The 27,324-nt window shown below is 32.1% G+C and overlaps 2 protein-coding genes across 5 annotated transcripts; both read right to left on the bottom strand.

The window, feature by feature from the left end:
• Positions 1–103: 103 nt before the first annotated feature.
• On the bottom strand, positions 104–10,831 carry LOC106661964 (putative inorganic phosphate cotransporter). 2 transcript variants are annotated; one of them, XM_014385750.2, is made up of 9 exons: positions 10,676–10,831; positions 2,530–2,708; positions 2,218–2,454; positions 2,069–2,156; positions 1,746–1,975; positions 1,432–1,584; positions 1,232–1,364; positions 929–1,167; positions 104–823 (listed from the first exon to the last, which is right to left on the bottom strand). In XM_014385750.2, the coding sequence occupies exons 1-9, from the start codon at positions 10,794–10,796 to the stop codon at positions 644–646; spliced, it is 1,560 nt and encodes a 519-aa protein (XP_014241236.2). In that variant the 5' UTR covers positions 10,797–10,831; the 3' UTR covers positions 104–643. The 2 variants fall into 2 exon arrangements, with proteins under 2 accessions (XP_014241236.2, XP_014241261.1); XM_014385775.2 differs by lacking the exon at positions 10,676–10,831 and adding an exon at positions 3,655–4,550.
• Positions 10,832–14,793: 3,962 nt separating this feature from the next.
• Positions 14,794–26,019, bottom strand: LOC106663735 (transcriptional repressor CTCFL-like). Of its 3 annotated transcripts, none has more exons than XM_014388830.1 (16): positions 25,668–26,019; positions 23,179–23,224; positions 22,881–23,108; positions 22,687–22,809; positions 22,538–22,623; positions 22,260–22,469; positions 20,312–20,424; positions 19,211–19,517; positions 18,976–19,123; positions 18,749–18,903; positions 18,534–18,674; positions 17,295–17,413; positions 16,579–16,834; positions 16,380–16,509; positions 15,692–15,828; positions 14,794–15,632 (listed from the first exon to the last, which is right to left on the bottom strand). In XM_014388830.1, the coding sequence occupies exons 2-15, from the start codon at positions 23,198–23,200 to the stop codon at positions 15,695–15,697; spliced, it is 2,172 nt and encodes a 723-aa protein (XP_014244316.1). In that variant the 5' UTR covers positions 23,201–23,224; positions 25,668–26,019; the 3' UTR covers positions 14,794–15,632; positions 15,692–15,694. The 3 variants fall into 3 exon arrangements, with proteins under 3 accessions (XP_014244316.1, XP_014244300.1, XP_014244307.1); XM_014388814.2 differs by having other exon boundaries at positions 18,973–19,123; positions 25,668–26,018; XM_014388821.2 differs by lacking the exon at positions 25,668–26,019 and adding an exon at positions 23,570–23,588 and having other exon boundaries at positions 18,973–19,123.
• Positions 26,020–27,324: the final 1,305 nt, after the last annotated feature.

The following is a 27,324-nucleotide window of genomic DNA, read 5'->3' as shown; positions in this document are numbered from 1 at the left end:
AAAAACTCGAAGTTTTTCTTGTTTATATAAACCAGAAAAAATAATTATTTCAAATTGTAACTCATTTGTTTTTCTACTCAGTATTTTTTCATTGGAATACTAATTCATTTGTTGTGAGAATAGGCAGATGAAATTACTATTTTAATAAAGACTTTTCTATAAGCTTATGTTATGAATCGAAGATCAATGTATATACTAGAATCTGTTAAGAACAAATAGCTGCCAACTAAACTTCAACAGTAGCCCCTTCCATGGGACATACATCAAAGCATATTCGACAGCTATAGTTATATAGTTGATGCATTTTCGCCTGCAAGTCATCGAACTCATGCTGAACCAGCCAGGTTCACTTACTGGGTCTATCTCCACTCGCAGGTTTATTATTTACTACTATTACTAGTATTATTATTAGTTATTCAAACGCTCGCATGTTTGAGAGGGTGGAGACAGACTCAGTATGTGATGCTGTGCTAGTTCAACATGGGCCATAGTCATATGTTAAAGGAGTTGTACATACATATTAATATTTACTATAAATGGTATGCTTATGAGAAATATTTAAGAAAAAATGTTCTATGGAAAGGTACAATTTAAATTGGTTATGTTGGTATATAAAGTTTACAATAGTATTATAAAGAGAGATTTATATATTTTTTAAAGTTCCTGTTCTGCTTCTTGTGGAGGGTGATTTCTGAACAGTGTTCTCTTCAACATCATCCCATGGCTGCAACTCGCCTGATGCAAAAATTATGTAAAACACATTTGTCACTGACATCACAGCAAATGTGATCCACATTACAATCCTCCACTCTGATATCGAGTTCTGAAAGTGTGTATTACATTAATTTACTGTAAACAATTTTAATATACACACATATATATAACACTGTATACACAGTATATAATATATCGTTCACATTTAACTTACATTTGGTGTTAGCGATCCTATGAGATATGGTACTACTGCTCCTGATAGACTGCCTACTGTGACGACCATAGAAGACACTGTTCCAGCAAAATTTGTTGATAAATCTATAGTATTTACTTTAAGGCTGGGGTAATAAAATCCCATGAAAGCTTGTCCTACTAAAAGACAAACTGTAGCTAATGTAGTATCACAGCCAACATAAACGGAAGAAATAAAACCCAAAGAGGGTAAAAGTGATGCTGAAAACATTTTGATCAATTATTTAGGTATATTTTATTTATTAGATGACATATAATTGAATACCCAGTGTAGTTCCAATTTTACGATTTGCTGTAACCGATATAATGTTGTGGTTGTCAACGTAGTCAGATAAAATACCAGCAAAGATCCCAACAACCCATATTAAAATAAATGTCAATGCGTTCAAAGCGCCATTCTGTAACATTTTTTGTTAATTTATTCAGAAAAATCACTTTTTGATCATTTTTTTATTAGATAATTACATTTTTAATGCTAAAATGAAGCACTGTTTTAAAAAATTTTGGAAGGTCAGTTATCATGGCAAACAGGCCAAAGTCGTGCCCAATCATTGCAATTGCTGCAGCCCAAACCGGCAAACTTTTTAGAATAGATTTCCACGGTGTTTTTTTAGGCGGCTAAAAGAGCTTATTAATAAATCAGTAGTTACTAAAAATTACTAAACTCAATTTATTAAAATAAAAAAATAAGAATAAATTTTGTTAGAAAATATCTTTGTCCTATGAAAATATCAGTTATCTATTTATTATAATCATGATGTATAAAATGGCTGGCAAACCTTGATCGTAGCCTCAGATTCTGACTTTACTTTTGTTTTTAATATATTTTTTTCATATTGACTCAAGAATGGATGATCAGCTGGGGTGTCATAAGTCGTGAAAAAGAAACAAAGTGACCAGACCACACCAATGACTCCATAAATAACGAATAAAAGATCCCATCTATGTTGTGTGTAGTATAGGAAAACACCACTGAATAGCATATTTAATGCATTCCCAATATGTACACCTTAAAATATATGAGCATTAACATAATATGTAGACATAGGCTATCAGTTGATTGTATATAGATTTATTTTTAAAATCATTAAGTTAAATTAACCTGAAAAAATAAATGTTCCCAAAGTTCCTCTTTCCTCTTTCGGGATCCATTGGCCGACAACTGTGTGCGTAGAGGCATAAAAGAGACCCTTAAAAATTTTTTAAATAAATAAGAACTGCTTGTTTTAAAAGTAAGCTTATATAACATACTTGTGACAATCCAACAAATATCCGTACTGCTACCAATCCCAACCAGCCAAACATTTTGGCAGCGTACGGGGAAAGTATAGAGAATACGCCGGTGAAGAAAGCACCAAGAGTAACAATTTTCCTCCCTCCAAATTTATCTGCAGCAACTCCACCTGGTATGTGCCCAAAAACATAGCCCCAAAAGAACGCACTATTTACAACTCCTTGCTGACTCCCTGTCCAGTTAAATTCAGTCTCCTATACAACAGTATATTTCCCATAAAATAAAAGTTCTTAAAGCGTAATCAGGGGGAAAATGTACAGATGCGTTACTTTCATTGTAGCTTTGGTATAATAATCGTGTGGCAAAGGGCATGTTTTATTGTCCTCTTTTGACAATGGCATAGACGTCATTTCTGTGATGGCTATTGACAGGCAAAATCTCATGGCATAGCTTATCACCATTCCAAAGAAGCAGTGAAAAGCCACTATGTGCCTTCGCCCAAATTTAACTGAAAAAAAATTAATTAGTTTTATTATTTTAAAATCCATTTCAGATGTATCATTTTTGAGATGCTTAGCTTACCTCTATTGAAACTAACAAATTTATTTTATTCACAGTTTAGTTTAACATTTCATATTAAATTGCAATGGTATTCCTTAATTGCAGAGGGTTGTTCAAATTTAAACAAACAAAAGTTTTATTTATTATATTCAAGGTAAATGATAAACAAAAAGTAAACACCACACTTTTTATAATATAATTGTAGGAAAATGTGTAAATACAATCAGTTTTTGAGGGGTTTCATGATAGGGATAATTTAATCTCTCGCAAAACACCCGCTGCTTATTTACCACTGTATTCTATTTATTTATTTTTTTAAATTATAATGCCCATTTTATTTTGAAATGTTTTGTATATACGTTCAGAAAAAAAACACTCGTATTTTTTTTCAAACTATAAGTATCCATTTTACCGTAATATTAACTACAACATATTATTTTAATGCAAACCAAATTAAACGAGATCAGAAATTCATAATTTTTAATAAAAATTATTTAATTATGATGGTTTGAAAGAAAAAATTATTTAGTGATAGATTCAATTTAATTAACAATTTATTATCTGGTTTTACTCTTAATGCGTTATTAAGTGCAAAACCAGGTAATAAATTGTCAGTTAAATTTTAATCTACCACTAAACGATTTTTCAGTGTCTTGGTGAATTTTCTTTCAAATCATCATAATTAAATATCATTTTTATTAGAACTCATAAATTTAAATTGGTTTACATTAAAATGGTAATTAATCTAACGATAAAAATACGTATAATTAGAAAGAAACAATAAAATACGAGTGTCCGGTTTTTGTCTTTGAGGGTATATATTAATTTTCCCTGTTTTTACAGCTGGTGCAGCTGAAATTTGTTAGTAGTACACTTATGAACTGCATACTTACGGTGGTTGGTTGTTTTCCACACACCCATTTTGTGAAAAGTGGCGGACGAAGTAGGTCCTACTTAGCCAGGTAAATTTTTAGAAAGGAAGTCATGAAAGTATTGTACCGTTAGGTAGTTTGGGGTATGGTCCTAGAAATTGCTATTTCTCCGTAAACGCGCCCATACCAAAATGTTAATTACTATTACACTTCTTCGTCAAATCCTTTTCGTCTTGGGATTGGTGTGTTTTAAACGGTTCGACTGTTTTGGTTTGATATACGGCGTCTTGATTATTTATAATTGTTCCCATGGGAAATGTCTATATTTTGACGTTAAAAAAAAAAAAATTTAAAAACTCGCGGGTCTCAAAATAAACATTTGTTTTGTTAAAATCCCTGCCTCATTTTTCCCAATTTAAATTGTCCATGATATTTCAGAAAAATAGGTGTTTGTAGAGCTGTTCTGCTTGGAAATGAGTTTTGTGATATAAGATGGCAGAACCGCTTAAATTGTATTTAATGGCAATAAAGGATGTCACGATCATTCTATAAAATTGCCTTGAATTTCATCTTAATACCTATTGTGCTGATCAATGCATTTCAATGCAAACTATCGTGGCTGTTCTTCCTACAAGGAGCTACAACTCTTGAAGAGAGGACCATCCTTTGCAAGAAGAGAGACAGGACATCTCCTTCTCCCTTCAACGATGTAACTTCACTTCTTTCTAATTTTCTTAGCGATTTTAAGTCACTTATCACACCTCTTCTAACACTCCTCAAGTGTAGTGAATCAGATCCTTCCGAAACTTTCCGGCTAATCATGTCTTCACAATCATTACTCATTCTTCTTTGGAATGCCAATGGTTTGAGCTCCCACAAAGACGAACTAGACATAGTGCTACATGACAAACGAATAGAAATAGCACTANTGATGTAGGTTTCAGAAAAACATTTTCTTTATCGTGCCAACGTTTCGATCTTTATTGAGATCATCTTCAGGGCCTGGGATTTACAAACATTGTTTAAATTTAACAAATATATGTAGGATGTGGAAAAAATTGAATTTATACAATGCAAAAAAATATATTTATATTCAATCAAAGTATTTCTATTCACTCAAAGTGTTTGTTTTCTGCGTAATTGTGCCATTCTTGCGTGTCGTGTTGAGAGGTACCTCCACAAGCAATGTCCATGGGATGGTCAGTCCTGTAAGTCTTGAAATTTCATATGTAAAAATTAGATCGTGATGTAAAGTGTGTCTCCGTAACCCGTACTATGTCTATTCTTTTTTCTTGTAGAAGTATTTCTAGTTCGTTGAAGCGGGAGTTCAAGCCGTTTGCATTCCATAAGAGAAGAGTTAGAGGGTGATGAGATGGCATTAAGGGTGTGTTCGCGAAACGGGTGAGACAAGCTTCTCAACGACGGTTGTAAGAAGAGAGATGAGAGGGCTGATGAGAGAGCGGAATTCGTTGATAAATGTGGACATCATTGAAGTTAGGGCTGAAGAAGTGGGAGGAGGAGAGATGAATGAAGGAATAGGGTTTGGCTGTGGTTGTGACTGAGATGGTCCTTGGACGTCTTGGGCGTAGCTAACGCTGGTTCGACGAGCGTAATCAGATCTTACTTGCTGTGGTGGTGGTGGAGGAGTTCTAGACAGGCGTCTTGATTCTGAGGAATTCTGTCTTCTTAGCCATTGTAAATCTTTGTGTGTGATGCATCCTCTGTAGTTGGCAGGATGATTACCATTACAAAGCGAACAAACAGCTGGAGTTTCTTTTGATTTTGTACAATGTTCGCTCCAATGATATCCTGCGCATTTCACGCACCGTGGTGCATGGTTGCAATTTGATCTGGTGTGTCCGTAATTTTGACAGCGCTTACATTGCGAAATTTTCTTATTTTTGAACGGTTACGACAACCAGAGATGGGTAATCATAAATATATCCTGATTATTTGGTAAAGGTTCGAGGTCCAAAAAGAAAAGCGGCAGTTTGATTTTTGCTGCAGATTGGATGTTGGTTACATTTCGGACTTTGAAACCGAGTTCTTCTACTTCTTTTTCTATTTCATCTGGCGGGATGGAGAGATGAAGGTTTCTTAACACAACTCTAAATGCTCGTTCCTCTTTTAATTGATAGGTGTAGAAGTCGCACTTTTGTGCTTTAAATATGTGTATTAGTTTCCTATAATCGTCGGAACTTTTCACGCGAACAATGGTGCAGTCAGTTCTTGCCTGACACTGGAAATAATTTTCCCCAAGAACTTTAAGGTAAAGTTAACTATGTTTCGGACGAAGATCGGGGGAGGCTGTTTGGTCTAGTAATACTGTGTATTAGGTGCTCTCTCAAATTTAGACGATTCAGCCAGAAATCAGATATATTTCAGGCCTCTCGTCGCCGATAGCGGCTGAAGATTGCTCTCCCGGTCAATTTGAGCTCTCAAGCATAATATTTGATTCAGGTGAGCTCCTTTTATATTATATTCATTGCCGGCTCCTCAAGCACTGAAAACAATTAGTCGCAGAATTAAAAACCCAAAAAGTGTTTGCGCTGGGGGAAAAAAAATGTCTCCAAGCAAAAGACCTGGTACTACAAAGAATCTTCCTGCCTCCTCTAAAAAACGAAATGTTGGTAATCATCTAGAAGAAATAACAGACCAATCTGAAATTAGATCACGACCTGCGAGACATGAAAATTCAAAAATGGAGACAATTAGCCTATCATTGTCAGCTGTTAACAGTGATCTGGCAAATGTAAATAGAATAGCTTCTACCTCAGCCTCCCATCATGTACTATCTACAACACATACTCCTAATTTTATATCACCAAATAAATTTGGAGTTCTCGCTGTAGATGACGACGACGAAATTGAAATTGTCAAACCAAATGTAATCCTCGTCTGCCTTTAAGTTCCTTTGGAACAAATCGGCTAAAAAAAAATAAATAAATAAACAGTTTGTTTAAATATTACAAATTAATCCATTTATAGAAGTCAGTCAGCTCAAGTGGTTAGAGCAGCAGCGTATTGAGCCGAAATGAGTTCGAATCCCATCGTGACACTGACCTATTCATTTCAACCAAGACCTTAGATAAAAAGAATAATTTAAATTATAAATTAAGTTATTGTAAGATGTCTTTATAAGGTCTGAGGGGTGATGAACTTGCAGTTCTCGACAAACAAGAATACCAGCAAGGGTATACAGACCAGGATCATGGGAAACGACCAAACTATAATTTTATCTAATTATTAAACTTTTTTTATTACACGTCTTAACGAACTTTTCGTCACCTCGTAAAGTTGCAATGGCAACTGGCTTGTCCATTTGCATGTTAGCTCGTTTGGGTTTCGAATTTTTCCATTTTTCTTGATCTATGTGCGGTGGCGAAGCATAAATTGGGAAAGCACAAGATGGGAGGGTAACATATCGGATCCGTTCTTTAGGAGAATTTCCTCTCATTATTTCTATGAAAATTATTTGCTTCAAAATGTTTCCATTGTCAAGCGGAGAATTATAGTGCAATTAAGACGTTCGGGTATCGCTGCAATTCGATTATTTTTTTTACAGGCATGCCTACTCAATTGATCGCACGCACAATTATACACAATTCCAAGGTGAACGAAATTTTGATAGGCAATCTGTGAGTATCCAATATATTCGTCGTTAAGAAAAATAAAATTTAATAAACCTGGTTAAGAATGCACCTTCATCGCTCGGTAGTGACGTGAAAAACTAAAATACTTATTTATTTAGAAATCGTGAGATGCGGTCTGGTGTGATGTAGGTTTCAGAAAAACATTTTCTTTATCGTGCCAACGTTTCGATCTTTATTGAGATCATCTTCAGGGCCTGGGATTTACAAACATTGTTTAAATTTAACAAATATATGTAGGATGTGGAAAAAATTGAATTTATACAATGCAAAAAAATATATTTTTTAAATTATATTCAATCAAAGTATTACTACTCACTCAAAGTGTTTGTATTCTGTGTAATTGTGCCATTCTTGCGTGTCGTGTTGAGAGCATCCTTGAATGGCACAATTACACAGAAGAAAAACACTTTTGAGTCAGTAGAAGTATTTTGATTGAATATAAAAAATATATTTTGCATTGTATAAATTCACTTTTTTCCACATCCTACATGTATTTGTTAAATGAAAACAATGTTTATAAATCCCAGGCCCTGAAGATGATCTCAATAAAAATCGAAACGTTCGCACGATAAAGAAAATGTTTTTCTGAAACATCACACCAGACCGCAGCTCACGATTTCTAAATAAATATCGATTAACGGTCACTAATCACCACACATTACTAAAATACTTATTTTATTTTTCACTGATGGACAAATTTAACGCACCACTCAATTTATTTAGTTTAAAATTAAATCCACTATCTTTCCACATTAATTGCAGGTAATTAAAAGCCATCTTAGTCAAAATAAACTGGTAAATAATGCTTTCTTTCCTTTGATTAGTTTTGTATTTATTAATCTCATTTGCATAAAAAGTAGCATTATGGCCCTGCCATACAGCTACGCCTAAAGATCGCTTTCATTTAATCTATTTTCTTCGTTGATTTAATTTGATATTACTCTTATATTTTATTTATTATTTATTTTATTTATTATATTTTACTATGTTAATAAACTAAATTTATTTTTAATATATGAACATGTTTAGGGGCTTAAAGCCCTATTTGTACCTTTAAAATAAATAAATTTATTTGGCGATAAAACGACGTTTTTATAAACCGAATTATATCCTTAACCTCAATTTTTATCATTTTCGAAATAATTTTTAACGAGTTAATGTCTTATTTAAATTATGCTTTACCTTAATTGTTACTCTCGATAATTAAAATAAAGAAAGGCTAATCTATGACAATGTACAGGGAAAAACCTTTACGACCAAACAAGGGAATAGATTCGACAGAACAATAAGGCAATAGACTCGAATAAAATAAATTTAAAACATTCAGCTTAGAATATAAAACAAACGTTTTCAACTCCAGTTTCTGACATGATTAAACAACAATTGGCGGTTTACTTAAGCAGCTATGTAATTTGTTTCCTCGTAAAAGTTACTCAAAAAAATTTATACATCTCTTCAAAATGAATGATTTTTATTTTAAGAAAATCGGCACAAGTTCACAGTAATCAAAAATCAATCGTCTCGTGGCGTGTTGCCAGTCCAACGTTTGAATTCATTTAGGGTTTTGTTGTCCTTGTTTTGCACTTTCTTGTCCTCAATGTGGTCGTCTTGTCCAAGTCGGGGAAATAGACTTCTGGCGAATCATCTCTGAGCACGGGGTATATAAGCAAGACGCAAAAAATGAAGGTAAGTAGTAGGATGACATCTACACAGAACACAACAAAAAGAAAATCGCTTAAGAAATTATATTTTTAAAAAATCTCATCCTTACAACTTGCGATAGGTTACAGGGCAGATGGATTTATATATTTTTTAAAATTATTTTTATCCCGATTCTATCGATTGTAACGGCCCGAGAGAGCTGAGTCTTGGACTGAGTTTTAAAGGAATTTTAAAATGCATTCAAGGAAGAAAGACCGAACGCTTACAGAAACGACCGATAACAAATTAATTATTAAATGTTTACCTTTTTAAATTTTACCGAAAATGAAATTGAATGTCGTCTATTGTTCAAAGTATTCATCTTGTCAAATGTGATTTTAAAGAAATACCCAGAGCGGAAAAACTTTTTTTTGTAACGTCATTGTTTATTGCTGTCATAACGATACTTATACTTATGATTAATATGCATTAAAAATGATATTATTACTCGCTTTATGGATAATTGTTTACATAATTATACACAAATAGTGAAATATATCCGGTATAATTATTGTACATATTGATTATTATTTTTTCTTTTATTTGGGTTAAGTGGCTATGGACGATATTGATCAAAATCTTCGAAAATGCCTGGGTATGTTCAAAACACAATTTTTTAAAATTGCCATCCCCAGTCGTCCTCATAAGCATCAAGAATGTTCTCTTCTCATTGATCTCTGTAAAGACGACGACCGAAGTCCAGATTTGTTCCTTCGTCAATTTACCATTTAAATAAATTTTGGCAATTAAAACAATCCTTTTGAGAAAATAATAAATATGGCCGATAAATTAACTGAATTTTTTCTTATCATAAAATTATTTTATTAAACAACTTCACTCTATTAATTATTAACTTCTGTTCCAGTTATCAATATTTTTTTTAAAATTTGGTTAATTTAATTTTTTATGTATATGAATAATAGTTTATTATTTTTACTTACTTAACCAACACATTTTGTTATGTAATTATTTTCTAATATTATTTATATAATAATTAAAATGTCATTTAATAATTTAACTACTTGTTTCGACAATTTATATACAATGATAAACGTGATCTTTTTTTTAAATGTATATTCATAGAATCATTCTCTCAACTTTTTTTCCTACTTTATGTACAACGTTGTTCAATACTATACACGATCCGGAGGTCGTGGGTTCGAGTCCCGCTACACAATAATTTTTCAACTCAACCAAACTTGGTATAATAATTAAATTGTTTAATATTTTTATTCCTATGTATAAGTTTTCCTTTGTTTTCTTAGTTTTGCTCTATATATCTTTATATTTTATATATTGTTAAATTTTCTATATTTAAAGATTTTTGTAAATTGGATTTATTTTGTAAAATATATATGTTATAGTTAAAAACCAAAATCGCGATATTTGAACAGAGCTGAGGAATTCTTTTTTGAAAGCATGATCAATTTGAAACTCTCTAAATTTAAGAAAACGTTCGTTTATTATCGTTTTATGTAATTTTGATCATAACGTTTGCTATTGGATGACTTATGTAATTGTGAAAGTAATATTTGCACCGTGGAGTTTATTGGTTTTGAAACGTTTGTACGAATATACACGAATACACGAATAAAAGTCGTTCTTACAATTCTAACGAGTGCTTTTAATTTTAGGATAAGTTGAAGTTAAAGCGCTTGGACTTAACGCTTAATACACAATTGACTTACTTGGAAGCTTTAGTACAAGCATTTTGGCGGCGGCTCTGCGTTTACGATGCGAATTGCCCAGGTGTCGGATAGAATATGGCGAATTCGCGATTTTGGAAAGTAGGATTACAAAATTACTCATAATTAACAGTAGGATAGATTTTGTTATCGACGCGGTGCCATTGTATTGTAGAAGGGGAAAATCCGCCGTAAACCATTGCGAATTGAAAAGGATAAGTTCACTATTTGATAATCACGCTCAGTCACAAATTTATCGACAAAGGCACATAGATAAATTTTGTTGCCAAATCAACACGAATTACGTAATGAATTGATAGAAATGATGAAGAGGAATGCTGCTTACTTGTTTGCAACAACTTCAAACTGACCCATTTCCTCAAAATTATGACTCCCACCAAGATTTCTGAAATGACTGCTCGACGTTTACTTCCTTTGCTATCTAGTTACTGCTGAAGAGAAAACACAATGTTTCAAAAGAGCTAAATAAAAAAATTCATCGTACATACAACCAATTATCTCTGAATCTACTAATAAATTAAGTATAATTTGTTTAGTTAAAAACTCTTGCTAATTATATAAACATTTTCAAAATACAATATACAGGGTGAATCAACTTCTATAGTACATCCATTTAATTCGGAAACTATTAAATTTAGTAAAAACGGTATTATACTAATCCCAAGTTAATTTTGGCTAGGAATCGCGTGGTGGCAACAGATTTAACATAACTTTCTAGCTAGGGAATGTCAACTATGTAACTAGCTGGGGAATGTCATTAACTTTGTTACTTTAAATGGGAATCCCATATTTTTATTGTATGGTTCACTTCTAGAGCTTGTTTTAAGCTACTTTTACTGAAAGGAAAATTTTGATAGGATCGACCATTTCGGAGTTATGCCCGTCGGAAGACAAAATGGCCTTTCCCGTTTATTTCGAAAAGAACTAATTTTATCAAAATATGGTCTTATACAAACCCCAAGTTTATTTTGGCTAGGAATCTCGTGGTAGCAACAGATTTAACATAACTTTCTCATCTAGCCGGGAAATGACACTAACTTTGTTATTTTAAGTGCGAATTCAATATTTTTATCGTTCAATTCGATTCTAGAGCTTATTTTATGTCACTTTTACTGAAAAGGAAAATTTTGATAGGAGCGATCATTTCTGGGTTATGCCCGACGGAAGACGCGTGCGGGGTATGCTTTTTGTAAGAACAAAATGGCCTTTCCCGTTTATTTCGAAAACAATTTTGGCAAAATATGGTCTTATACAAACCCCAAGTTAATTTTTTGTTACAAAAACTCCCTCACGAGTCTACCGTAAGCCATAACTCAGGTCTTCTATCCTATCAATATTTTCCTTTCAGTAAAAGTGGCATAAAATAATATTAATTACTTTTAGAATCGAACTGTACAATAAAAATGTAGGATTCTCATTTAAAATAACAAATCAGTATCATTTCCTAGCTAGATGAGAAAATTATATTCAATCTGTTACCACCCCGCGATTACTAGCCAAAATTAACTTGGGTTTTGTATAAGACCATTTTTTGCTAAAGTTAATCGTTCCCTAATTAAATGAGTGGACTATAGAAGTTGATACACTCCTATATATGAAAAGAATGGTTCACAAGTGGCCTTCTGATATTATACATATGAGAAAAAAGAACAGGCAGCAGAATTTTGAATAATCCATTAGTTGTATAACTTTGTGTGGAAACCTTGGCAGGAATCAGGGACACCGATCCCTGGACGCTTGGGACATAAAGGAGTGAGAAAGTGGACAATATATATATGAATTCTCTAGGACTCGAATCTTATTGTGGCCTAGCATCTTGCAAAAAAAAAAGTCCAAATACCCCAGGCATGAGGCACGCCAATGAGAGATTCATAGAAGGGCCATCCACAAGACTTACAAAGAAATGGCTGAAACAGAATCAGGAGACTGGCGGGAAGGTGCATGCACTGGATAGGAGTACAGACAGAAGAAACGCTGTACAGATATTGCCAAGAAGAAGAAAAGACCACAAAACAAGTTTTATGTTTTTGTGAGGGCCCAAGAGAGAAAAGTTGCATACAAGGTTCCTACATTAAATCACTGGTAAGGTTGTAGAAGGTTGATTAACAACCTGAAGCTAGGTCCTCTACTTGTCCTGCGCCTAGGTCGTTTACAGAGCTTTGCAGGTTAACAACCTGAAGCTGGCTGGTACGTTGTAAAAATAGAAGAGCACAATAGATCTACTTAGGTTGAGGTGCCGAAGGCCTTGTAGATCCCTTTTTATCATCCCTAGTTGTATAATTTATATATGGTAATGGAGAAATATTGATTACTCCATACTTGAGTGAATGGTATATATGCTACATAGGAATGAATGAATTTACAAATAAGTGAAAGTGCTTAGGCTAACTGCATATGTTGGTACTTGGGCGGGCTGAAACTACCTACCTGGTCACAACATCTGAGCCTAAATTCACCAGGCAAAGTGGTCTGACCCTGAATTTTATACCACCGATAATTTTAAGAGCCATGTTACAAATTTTTATTGATTTTCGTATAATTTCACCTTTGGTTAACAACATGAATGTCTTTTTTTTAAAATATAATATCATTATTTAATTTTAATTTTAGCTTACATAAGTTTTTTAATATATTTTTTTTATTGCTACCATTGCCACAATGTAATAATATGATGACTGACACTAAAGTCTAAAGTTATACTGTATAACTCAAAGACAAACTGTCATTCAAATTTGTTCTATTTCTAGTAAAACTTTCTAATTCTATTTATCCCAATTTCAAAAACTCACTGGTTATGCATTTTCTGTATAAGGACTTCATTCATCTACAATAATTACATTTTACAAGTATTAAAGGCGGCATATAATGATTTGTTTTTAACAAAGGCCGAATTGATATTAGACTTTATCAGAAAATTTAATCTTTAGTATATTCTGCTTGATGAAGTGAAAGTGTTCAGAAGTATCGTTCCAGTTTAAATTAAGTAATGGTAAGAAAATGGTACGATGTTTTCATGTAAATTCATGACATAACATAAAAATAAGAGGCATTTGTTTGAAATTATTAGTAATGATGACATTGCAATTTACAGTAGTGACTCCGGGGAAAGAAGGGTATTAGTAATTTTGATGAATCATTAATTTATAAAGACAAGTGAAAAAAAGTCCACTGACACCATTAATAAAGGTTAAATAAGATAATATTGCGGTAATACGCAAAGTTCCATGGTACGAATGTCATGAAAAAAGTAGATTAACTTTAACTTAAATCTAATAATTGCATGATAATTCTGAAATAACGTGTTAGTGACCAACATATATTGAAATAAATTTATTGTTCTGGTAATAGAATATTACACAAATTCATTTAAAGACAAAAAATACAGCAATTTATGTAGACTTCAATTTTGTAACACAAAAGAACAAAAATTAATCTGTTTTTAGTAAATAAATAATATTATTAAATAAGTAGGAGAAACATTTATATAATGTAAAATACTTTTATTAAAAAAAGTTAATCAAGTAATAATGACAAAATATAAACAATTGTTAAACAAGAACAATTTTAGTGTTAGGGCAAGTTGCTTGTGTGCAAAGGCGTTAAAAAATTGCCTCAGCAACACAATTGAATAATTTTCCATTAGATGAAGCAATACCAAACTATTTTTGCTCTTGTATGAAATTTTGTATAATAATTATTATAACATTTAAAATAATAAAATCGATCTATATCGTACAATGTACACATATTTTTCAAACAACTTTGTGTTTTTGGAATTTACCTATAAGATGATCATTTTTATTAGTAGGGAAATATTATTGCATCCTTATGTTTCAGAAAGGTCAAACAATATCTTTAAGCAAAAACAAATAGCTTTCGGCTGAGTGCCAATAGTTTCTATATTAAATTGGCTTCAATTTTTTTAAAACGAATTTTAGATTTACATAATTATACATTGTGCAATTTAGTGGCATAATTCAATCTTTGTATCCTTAAAAAAAAAATTCAATTGTCATAACATTCAACAGAATTTGACAATTCAAATGATTTTGTTGTTACTACATTATTACTTTTTATGTAAAGGAACGAATAAACAGAACAATTTTTAAATAGTTTATTTTTATTTGGTATAAAACAAGCTTTAAAAAAAAGTAGACTGCTTGCATCACTAAGAACAGGTTGCCATTGAGACAATTATATCAACAACGAGCCCATAGCAACCACCAAAGTAAAAGTGTGGAACAAATTAAATCGATGTAAATTAAACATAGTAAATAAGTAAAATTAATCTTAGTAATTTAACACTTAAATAACTATGTACAAATGAAATGTAAATGTTAAATATAATATCACACACCTATTTTATACACTTTATAATTTTACTAATAATTACACATCTGGAAATCAAAATATTTTATTTTCACAATAATTACAATCTACAAAAGTTCTTATAAAGCTGATATAATTAAATTTATGAATGTAAAACTAAAAAAAAAATTGTAATTTTTGGAAAATCATATTATTAACCTCTTTTATTTATTACCTTTTTCAAATGAATGATAAAATAACTATTTATAAATCTGATGTAAATTCCACTCAAAATTTACATTCCCAAAGCATCTATCTCCAAATTAAAATGATAATAATAATAATAATACATATCCATTATATAAAAATAATTAAAATAATATAACCAGATGTCTTGTCATAACCGTTACACCATTTTCATTTAGGTTTGAAGAACTGTTTGAGTGAAATCCCAATAGAAACTGTGATGCTTTCTCGGTTTTCTTCGGAAGAAAGACTAGGAGGCAACTGTCATATCATGTGACAGCACCTTAGAAATGTACTTGCCATTTTCTATTTACATATTGGTCATCTATTTCTTTTACACCTTTCAGTTAAAAGTTGCATTAATAATTGATAACGATATTTCCATCTGAAAATTAATATTTTTATCAAATGTTGAGAATTTTATTTAGTCGTGTAATGATTTACCTTCTAGTCTAAATTACTTTGAATGACCTGTAGTTTCTTGTCTTCTTCCAGATCGTCCAAATCGACCTTTTCTTCCTCTTCATCATCGAACCCAAAACAATTTTCCATGTCTTGTTGGACATCTTGTCTTTTTGTTCCTATTCAAAATCACCATTTTAATAAATTTTGAGTTAATTTAAACCAAACCACTTCCATAAAGTCAAAACCTTCTTAAAAATAGATACATTGTCAAAAACTCTTAACTACAGAAGGCCTACATGGCTGCTGGGTGTGATGTACTTCTATTGAATATGCAAATGTAAGCTAAGGGCTGAGAACCAAAACTCTACTTTTCTTCAAATTATTATCAATTAATATTCCAGGGGCTTTAATGAGATTTGAACCAGAAACACTAGTAATTATGATTTACAAATGAAAACTATTAAAAATATAATTAAATATTTATTATAAAAAATAAGTTGTGACTGAATTGTTAGGGTCAGGGCATCCTAGGGCAGTTCTTGGTTTGAACCCTTTCATAGTCCATTTGAGAATAAAAAGAACCCCCATTTACAAACCCAATGATTTACTTCCTAAGTCGCTTCACAAAGTTGGATGCTAAGACTAAAAAAACTTGTTATTATAGCTACTATTATTATTAACTACGAAAAATACTTTAATTAAAAAAAGTAAAAAAAATTGTACAAACCATCATTTTTGAAATTATCAGGAATTATTACTTCAGTGTCTCCTGTGGTTTCATTTGTTTGGAGTGCTGCAGCCACTGCTTGTTGAATAGTATGGTTTCCACTCAACATAACATGCTGATCTTCACCGTCCTTTGTGAAATAAATAAACAAATAAATAAAACATATCGTTTAAGTTGAAAGTATATCGTTTAAACTCACATTAAGTTGAATAACCTCGAGTACGACGTACTGTTGACCGTCATTACCCTCTACAGCCACGACCGAGCTGTCCATGACACCACTTTCTTCAATTTCTTCTTCATCCTCGTCTTCTGCATCTGGAATCACTTCAACTTGTTGGCCGTCGATTATTTGTATTTTTTTCTGACGGCCCAACTTCAAAGCCAAAGCAATCTCGTGTGCTGCAGAGTCAGGATCATGAGCAGACATGTGTCTTATTAAGTTACCTTTATGTCTAATAAAAAAGAAAAAGTATATAAATATTTATTACAAAATACATAAAATAGACAGTAAAAAATAGTAATTCACAGGTTTGTAAAAAGTATTTACCAAAAGCATTTGTAAAGAACAAACTGCCGATTTAATTTCATTTGGTTCAATAACATATTATTTAGTTTGGCCCTTTTTGATCAATATGATCTATATATTCAAAGTAACAAATTGATACTAAAGTATGAAATGACGTAAAAAATTATAATAAATTAATTTTAAACAAATAATTATAAATAAGCCTTTAAATCAAGCATAAACTAACCATAACCATCCCTAAACACAAAAAATACCCCACCACCCACAATGGTTTAATTTAATAAATACTTACGATGCCACAAACTACTGATAAATATACAATAATTTGTAAACATCACTTAAATCTATTCAACTTTTATTTTTGTTCATTTATAAGACCAACTTACCGGAAGGCACGTTGACATTCTGGGCATTCATGTGTCTTTTCCCGAGGCGTCGGAGGTACATAGTTAGGGTTGTGGTATAAATTCTGGTGCCTTTTAAGAAGCTGTTTTTGTCTAAATGCCTGAAAATTATTTTAGCCAAAATGTCATTTTTCAAACATCCTCTAACTATATAAAATATATCAAATTTGAAACATTTAAAATAAAAATATAACAAAACTAGGTATAAATTAAAACAATTTAGAGTGGGGGGAAACGGTTGAAGCAATGTGGAAATTTTCAGAAAATTATATCTAAACCAACATACAATAATTTTGGATTTTTTTATTTCCTTTTTTACCATTATACCGTAAAAATTTTTAAATTAAACAAAATAGAAAAATATCTTATTTACTTTTCGCAAAGCTTTGGCCAAAATCATGTGAAAGTTTTTATTTCTCTAAAAAAGACAATTTAGTTATAACAATTCAATTATTATAATAATTACAATTAATTAAGGTTTTTAGTTGAGATAAAAAGTCAATGGCACGAGCGGGATTCGAACCCACGATCTTCGGCTTGATACGCCGCTGCTCTACCACTTGAGCTATCGTGACCTCGATCCACTTGGGCACCTTAATTAATTGTATTATATTAATTGGTCAAGCGGACCACGAAATTAGTGAATATTACAATTATATAATAATAATTATATAATATATAATAAATATTATTACAATTATATAATAATATTATTATTATATAATAATCTTACCTATTTTTTTATGATTTATTAATTTCAATTAACAAGTGTTTTTGGGAAATGGATCAACAATGTTTTCAATTTTCTGGAGGCTACATTTTGGACTTAGAGAAAGTACAATTTATTGTATTAAATAATTAAATTACTGTATCTGAATTGTTGTTTTTTTCCAGAGAAAAACTTTGTTTGCATAGATATGGCATAAACGTTGCCAAAATGTCATGAAAAATAAAACAGGTTATTTTTACTGCCAGGGATAAGAACAGATCTGTGTTAGGGAACTATAATAAATTTTTTTTGTAAATTAAATCGGCTTGATGTCACTGTAAGTAGCAGTGAGTTTTTATTTTTTCTATATTTAAATAGATAGATAAAGCTATTTTTTTGTTAAAATTAAAAAAATTGACGGACCGGTTTTAAAATTCCATAAATAGTAAAATTTCTAGTTCATGTTTGAAAAATTTGTATTTTTAATTTCATCTAATAATAAAAACAATTACCTGATCACAACATTTACACTGGAATGGTTTTTCATCCGTATGAATAAGCATGTGAGACTCCAAATGTCTCTGAGATACTGATGCATACGGACAGAGATCACATTTCCAACATTTTTCACCTTCGTGTGATTTGTTGTGGACCTGTAATATAGAAAGGCATTTATTAATGAAATACTGGAAACAGGAATGTCATTAAAGATAAAACCTCAACTCGCCTTATAGCTATATCTGTCAGGGAATTGTTTCCCACATCTCTTACATTTAAGCGGTTTATCAGAAGTATGTAGCTTTTGCACATGGATCCTGAGGTCAGTCTTTCTGCCACAAGTCGCTGGGCAGAGTTCGCACTGGTAAACTGGTTTGTCACCAGCTGAAAATAATGCATTCCAAATGAACTACCCGTAAATAAAATGGAAACGCACTTAATTGTTTTTGTTACCACTGTGAATAAGTTTATGTGCCTTAAGGCTGTTTGATTGAGTAAACCTGGAGTAACAAATATCACATTCATAAGGTTTTTCACCAGTGTGAATTCGCAAATGTCTTTTTAACTTGAAAGTATCTGGACTGGCGTATGTGCAATGTGGACACTGCAAAATAGAAACAAATTTTTCCATAAAAATCCACTGATTCGCACACAAAAATATAAAAATGCGGTAAAAATACAAGAATAGTACCTGATAAGGCCTTTCTCCTGTGTGACATCTCATATGATTTCTCATTTTGCTGAGTTCGACACTGGCATAGTCACAAATCGTGCATTTATGGGGCTTTTCGTGTGTGTGCTTGTAACGGACGTGTCGAACAAGCTCTCCCGATGTGGTGAACGCACTTTGACAGTATTTACACCTATGGGGCTTCGTTCCAGTGTGGGTGTTCACATGGTTTTGCAATGAGGCTAATGTCTTAAAACCACGCTCACAGACACTACATTTGTGTGGTCGTTCTTCAGAATGTGATTTCATATGCCTCGACAGAAGGTATCTGTTACATCAAGTATAATTTTAGAATTAATTATACTTTTTATCTAAGATCTTGGTTGAGATGAAAAAGTTAGTGTCACAAGCAGATTCAAACCCGCGACACCGCAGCTCTAACCGCTTGAGCAATCGAGACTTCGTGCAGTTCAAAGGTTGTACGTTTGAATCCCATTCGTGACACTAGCTTTTTCATCTCAACCAAGACCTTAGATAAAAAGTAAAATTAATTCTAGTAATTAATATGGTCAATTATGACTATTAAACATATTTTAATACAATTTTAGATTTTTTGAACTGCAAATTTAAAAATAATTTTATAATAATAATTAAATAAAAATTTGGAATTATTATTCTTTGCTGTTACAATTTAAAAAATTTCACATATACAACAACGTTCCAATTACATTTTATGTCTATTGAAGTGATTCGTTACTATTCTTATTTCAAAAAACTACATATTTTCATAATTTATTTTAAGGTTTACAACATCAGAGGTTATATCAATCCTCGTGGTATCGGTTTTTTTTTTTTTTTTTTTGGAAAAAAAAGAAGAAAAAAAGCCAGTTATACTTGGGGATTTGAACCCAGGGCCTTTACCTTACAGTGATAAGTGCCATCTCAACACCTTACCGTTGCAGCCCCATAGTTTAAAAATTGTTTTAGTTAATTTAAATGGATATGTATATATATTTCCATTTAAAAATTAAAAAACCTAAAACCTCCCTTATTAAAAATGATTAGAAAGAAAATGAACTTTAGTAATTTAATAGGACTGAATATCATAAAGCAATTACTCACCTTTTCGGACTAGTGTAATTGCAATAATTACACATGTGAACTTGTGTGACGGTCTGAGATTTTTTAGGAATGACCTTGATTATTTTTGATTTGTCCTCTTCATCAGCAGACTCCTGGAAAAGAAATAATGACTCAAAAATAGCCTAATTATCGATTAGAAACTCCTTGTACCTTTACACATTTCACACTGATACAATCTGACTGGCTTTTACACTCTTCAGTTTTATTGTTTATATTAATGATTGGATTTGATTCTTGGCTTTCACTTAATTGATCAATGTTCATTATGTTAAAAAAAAACTTTTTTAAATGAGGAATATAACTGAGTTTTTAGTTTTATTTATCAAAACCTATTTAATCGATATGATTTAAAAGTAATATTCTTGAGGTACACAATCAAAATTTCAGTAAAGAAAATTAACTAAAATAGTATTTTACTCTCAGAAAACAACATAAGTAAATAAGCAGTTAACAGTTTTGTCCTATGAGTTTTTATTGGTGCAGGTTCAATCCCAGAGCAAGTTCTTGAATATAATTTGCTTATTTGGTTACCACTTGCTGTCATGTTTTCTTACAGTGAAATAAAAATTTCAAAAAAATCCCTTTTAGAAAAAATTAATTTGTTTCTTTTTATCTTTTACTAATCACTGTTTTAAAACAAAATGAAATAACTAAACAAAATAAACTGAAAGGTTTTTACAAGAAATGCCATGTAACATCTTATTGCAAATAATAAAATCTTTTTTCTGAATTTTTACTAAACATCTGTTCATACGATTTTTAACAACGAACATTTAAATTTAAATTGAACCCCTTTGTAAATTTCTAAATAAATAAAATAAAATTCAGTTTATCTATACACCTAAATGCTTCCTTCCACTGATATTACTAAATAAGTAACCCTTAAACCTGAAATTTTTAAATTTAAAATTGACTGAAAGGAGGTAATTTTTGTTACTGCAATCGAATTTCACTTTATCACAGCTTTCATCGCCCAAGACTAAGTTGATCATACATAGTAATTGCAAATTATTAAATTCAACCTTTAAATCCTGTTTCCTCGATTATTTCTTGTGCTTACAACTTGGTACCAAAGATTTTTATTTGCCCCTTTAATTAAATTTCCACAGGAGAATACTACTTGTGCAAGACGGTCTGAGAAGACCCACACCCAAATAATCCTAACTCTAAAAACTATTAATACATTCAAAACAGTACATTAATATCCCCAATAAATTTGTATATACATCTGTAAACATGTTTATATCTTTATCGAGCCTTAAAGTTTGTTAGCTTTCACTTTAGTTACCCACTTTACTGTCTCATAGTAACACTGAATCTTGTTCGGTTGAGTTACCATTTCTAAGAAAACAAAATTTTTTTAAAGAATTAAAATAAACTCAACCAATATTAAACAAGACAAATTGTGTTGTTTCTTATAATGCCTTTTTATATGTCTAAACCAGATCCAAAATATCATTGTAAATAAATTTATTTATCAAATATTTTAATATTAAATGTGTGAAATGAGTTGAACAATGTTAATTTAATTCAAATTACAAACCTCAATACAAGTTCTAATTATTTTAATTAATTATACTTTTTAATCTAAGGTCTTGGTCGAGATGAAAAGGCAACGTCACAATCGAGATTAGAACCCTTTTAAAAACGCTGCTACTCTGACCAATTGAGCTATTGTGACTTTGATCCACTCGGATGCCAACTCCTCATCTCTAAGTGGGTTTAATGATATTAATAATGTTAAGTATAATTAATTAAAAAATAATACGGTCAATTATGACTACTAAATACATATATGGATTCTGGACAAAGTTCTGTTTTATATTTGGCCTATATATTTCACTATATATCGCTTTATTGTCGACAGTACATACAAATTATGAATTTTAAAATTAAAAAAAAAAAAAATTAAGTTGTAAGTTCTTACAGGTCCGCTAAGTGGGTTTGGTTCCTCTTGATCGTCAAAATCATAGACGGTAAGATCTTGATCTTCTTCCTTTTCCTTATCTTCTGGTTGTTGTACAATAAGAACATAACTGACTTCCCCCGAACTAGTTTCTGAAGGAACAATTGTCACTGTCTGAAATGAATCTCCACTACCAAGTACCATTTGCCCATTTTCATCAACAACTTGAACCTAAATGTCATAAATTAGTGAAATGATTGTATTAAGAAAAATTCTGGTCTTTATCATAGTGTACTTACATCTTCTGTTGGTTGCTGTTCGGTTTCTTCAGAATTCTGAGCAATTGAAACAAACTGTTCTTCACCACCAGCTGCTTCAGGAATACCTGAAACAATTTAACTTAAGTATCGGCTAAACATTTTTAAGTTAGATTAATTAGACTTCAAACCTTGTACTACAGTCATAACTCTTTGGCCATCTTCTCCCCTCGATTCATAGTAGTACTGACCGGTGGCTTGATCTACATAATAAGCTCCTGTTTCACTTTCTCCACTCGCATTTTCACTAGGTACTAGAAAAGGAGAATATACATTTAATAAATAATACGATCACCTGTTTAAAACGCCAAAATTAGTACCATACCTGTTTCAAACTTTACTTCTTGCGCCACTTCTTGGACAGCCGCTGGCTGTTGTTGCTGTTGAGTTGTTGCAGATTCAGCATTGGCCCCGGTTGAACCGATTTCTTTATTGAACGTTTCAAGATAGTTTTGTATATCAGTTATCGTTTCTCCACTGGCTGCATTTGCTTGAACTGCTTGGACAGTAGCACCGTCTATCTTGACTACCCGAACAGTTTGCCCTTGCCTCACTGAAATCGATGTTTTTTTCTTTATCCGTCATTTACAAATACTATAATAACAAATGGCATAATTATTTACCTGCTACTTTTTTTGCACTCATATCTTAACTTTGATAAGCAATACCCTGAAAATTATGATTTGTTAAAGAAATAAATAAAACATTTGGGGGAAAAAGTTACTTTAAATGGTCTATTTTCTTAAAGATATTGTTTTGCTGTTTCATTGAAAACATAGCAAAATTTATAAGTGAATTTTATTGTTAAGAACACATTAAATTTTTTTTCATTCTTTCATTTATTTACCAAATGAGGTTTTCATGTAGTTTTTAAATTATTACTTTTTATAATATATAAACTACAGGAAGAATTAAAATTGAATATAATGAATAAATATGATGGGCAGAGCTTATGTTTTATTTTAAATAAATAATTACAAAATTGGATTTTAAAATAATCAAATAAATTAATACCCTCAATGAACTTGTCATTTCTTCTTCGTAAACTCAAATCTTGTGCAATTATAAAAAAAAATATTCAAATTTATATAAGTGAGATTAAGTGAAAAAGAGGAGAAGTTTTGACTAATCTAAGTTTTAGTGTTGGAGAGATAAATTTATATTTCTAAAGTGAATTTAAAGTCCCATTCACCCTTCTAGCAACAAAGCCTAAATAAACATCCCAAGATAATCTGGTATTAAAAGTCACACTGTTTTTTAACCTACTATTACTAATTACTACTCCAAAGGTTAAAATTGAAAACTGTCATCACAGAAAATTGCAGTTATCCTCTCGAGTCTGTTCCATCGGATGATCATGTTTTCGTTTCAAACATAATCTTTGTACAATATACAATTCCCACAATAATTGTACTTTGTGATTGATGATGAAGTAATACTTTTGCCCAATTGACAAAGGACTTGGTAAGTTTTAACCAAAAGTTCTGGTGACCGACAGGCTCAGAAGTGTATACAGTCAATCAATCACTGTTGCTCGCTCGAAAATAGATGTGCAAATCCAAGAAATCCCACAAGATAAGAGGATTAATTAAGAGTTGTGGTTTTAAATCAATCTTTGAAAAAAGTTGATCAGCTGAATCAATCTGTTTCGTTTATTCAACATCCTTATCTCAAATTTTCCCGAATCCTCCAATTGAAAGGGTTTCTCCTATTTTGAACTTGGCAATTAAAATAAAAAAAAAGGTCTATTTTCTTAAATATATTTATTGTTTTGCTGTTTCAGTGAAAGCTTAGCAGAATTTAGAAGTGAATTTTTCTGTTGAGTACATGTAGATTTTTTCTTCATTCTTTAATTTTTTTTTTTTACAAAATGAGGTTTTCATGTAGCTTTTCAAATTATTACTTTTCTTCTATACTACTAACTAGTACTACCAAATTTGTTCAGCACACTGCTGACCACAGAAGAAAATGTAACAATTTACTGTCTGTTCTGTAGATGAGCATGTTCTCGTTTCAAATTTTTGCACAACATTTTCCTCGATGATAGTGCTTTGTGATTGATGATAAACTAATACTTTTTTCCGATTGATGAAGGACTTGGTAAGTATTAACCAAGAGTTCTGATGACCGACAGGCTCATAAGTGAATACAGTCAATCAATCATTGTTGCTCATCAAAGATGAGCATGTTCTCGTTTCAAATTTTTGCACAATATTTTCCTCGATGATAGTGCTTTGTGATTGATGATTAACTAATACTTTTTACCAACTGATGAAGAACTTGGTAAGTTAACCAAGAGTTCTGGTGACCCGGAAGTGAATACAGTCAACCAATCATTGTTGCTCGCTCGACAATTGATGTGCAAATCCAAGAGATCCCACAAAAGATTAATTATGGGTTTTAGTTTTAAATCAATCTTCCAAAGGAGTTGAATAGCTGAATCTGTTTCGTTTATTCAACATCCTTATCTCGAATTTTCCCTAATCCTCAAGTCGAACGGGTTTTCTCCAATTTTGAACTTGGCAAGAAAAATTAAAAAAAAAAAAAAGAGATACGATTTTCAGGAAAGGGGAAGTGGTGGGGTGTATGATACGTGGAGGAAGTACGGGTATCAAAGCCACAGCTGCCGTCCCAACTACTTTTTTTTTGTTTTTGTTACTGTCGTCGTTATTATTAGTTAAGAAAAATTGTGCAGAAGGAGAGGCGAAGTAGAGACGAGCCCTGATTGGAAACGAGCGGACAATGGAGGTCACGGTTGGAATGGCCGTTTATTAAGGTTAAACGGGTTCGGTAGGGCGAAAAAAGGTCTTTGAAATGTGCGGACGAAGGGCTGGGGCGGCGTCCAAGAGGGACACGGGGCCGAAAGAGGCGGCGGGGCTTCGGATACGGCCCTGGAAACGGGCCAGGCCTAGGGGGACGGAGGCGGCCCTAGGAGACGTCCGTCGCCGTCTGGGTGACGTCGCCCCCGTGGAACGGCCATCTCCCCCGGCCCCCGGACGGATCCTCTCGCGAATTTCAGTTTATTTATGTTAACAAAGGTTCTTGGTAGTTTATCCGTCGGATTAAAAAATGGATACGCAATCTGTCGGTGGTATAAACAAATCTTACTTACGATTTCAGAAGACAGGGGGCATTAAAGGCGAAAATTGCTTCAAACCGGCACTGTAGGCGCTGCTCGTCCTCGCGTTAAAACCGAGACGGGCGAAGGCGTTCTTCTAATTATCGGCAGATTCTCCGGGCCCCGGCATAACAGCTCGATCCCGTCCTCACTCCCAGGATTAAAACACGAGTCGAACGGGGCGACGATTAGGTTAGAGCTTGGGCTTGGTCCAACTTCGGTGCCAGTATCGAACTTGCGCCATTTGAGCGATTTGATTGGTCGAGGCGATGCCCGGACGTCATGCGCGGCCCACTCTTCCCAACCGACGCGCACCTTCCCACCCCCCCGACCCGCCAACTCGAAAAATACCAAATCCCACTGAAATGGGAAATCATTTCCAATTTCCTTTCTTTCTCATCGACCGTCCTGCATTTATTTATTACAAAAACACCGATTAGGACAGGATTTAATATCACATTGACTAACTTGAACTAACTCTTCTCGCTTGGAAATGTTAACATTATTCTATTCATATTCGTGTCAATGTGCAGGGGCACGCGCACATTTCAATTCTCTCCCTCGTTTTCAATACTACACCAATCTTTACAAATTTGGCTAGAGATTCAATTCGAGAGAAATCGACTGTTGAAAAAAATATATTTATACTATAGGAAACCACAGCTGTTTTTTAGTTTAAATTTCCGTAATCATTGTGTCTACTTATTGCAATTTTATTATGTATAGGTCTGATTTCAAAAAATATTTATTTTTTATTTACATACTGTTGTATTGTATCCCATTTTTTAAAAACGTTGACTCTATGTCTGTACTCATTAATGTGTACACAGTTTTGAATTGAATCATTTTTCAGAAAATTACTTACTTCTGTGGAGTTTTTAACTTTATAGAACTATGTTTGAAAGTTTTCAATTAAGGTTTTTAGTTGAGATAAATGATACAATTGGTCAAGCAGATCACGAAAACTAGTGAATTTAATATGTTTGAAACGTTCAATAACGAGTTTTGATGTGTTATAAAACAAAGAATTAATTAACAGGCTGAAATTTTTCTTTAATAACTTGATATACTTGCAAAATTACGATTGCATTTTTTTACAATAAAAATTTCAATGCCGTTATAAAATGAAATTTACAAACACTCAGGATCAAAGTATGGTCTTGAAGAAGAAAGCAAATTTAGTTGATACTACCAAGCTTTCGACCTATTTTAAGGTCATCAATGGCAAAACAATCTTAAATATGTCGACAGATTGACATGTTTAAGTTTTTACAAGTGATCTCAAATTTCCTTCAAGATTGACTCGAGTCTTTTTTCCTTCAAGACCATACCTCGATCCAGTGTTCGTAAGTGAAAATGTGGTTGATACTTCTAATGCTGAACATAAAATTACAATTTTTGGCCGTTTTCATGTGGTTAAATCTGAGACCCAAGACTGAAGATAGCATACATACCAAAATGATTGGTAACGACCAATCTACAGACTATAATGATTAATCTCGCATTCCAAAATTTAGAATATTTTCCCAATTTAGTAATTTCTAGTAGCTTTCCTATTGTGTACAAATTCTTTACCCCGTGTGTTTCTTTGAGGGCAATTCTAAAAGCATTAGTAGTAATAATAATACTTTATTTGTTATAATACAGTAAA

Source organism: Cimex lectularius, unplaced genomic scaffold, assembly GCF_000648675.2.
Source record: "Cimex lectularius strain Harlan isolate CLEC.00 unplaced genomic scaffold, Clec_2.1 scaffold332, whole genome shotgun sequence".
In the NCBI taxonomy this organism is placed as follows: domain Eukaryota; kingdom Metazoa; phylum Arthropoda; class Insecta; order Hemiptera; family Cimicidae; genus Cimex; species Cimex lectularius.
The sequence above is the reverse complement of the archived record's forward strand: the minus strand, read 5'-3'. Positions and strand labels throughout refer to the sequence as shown.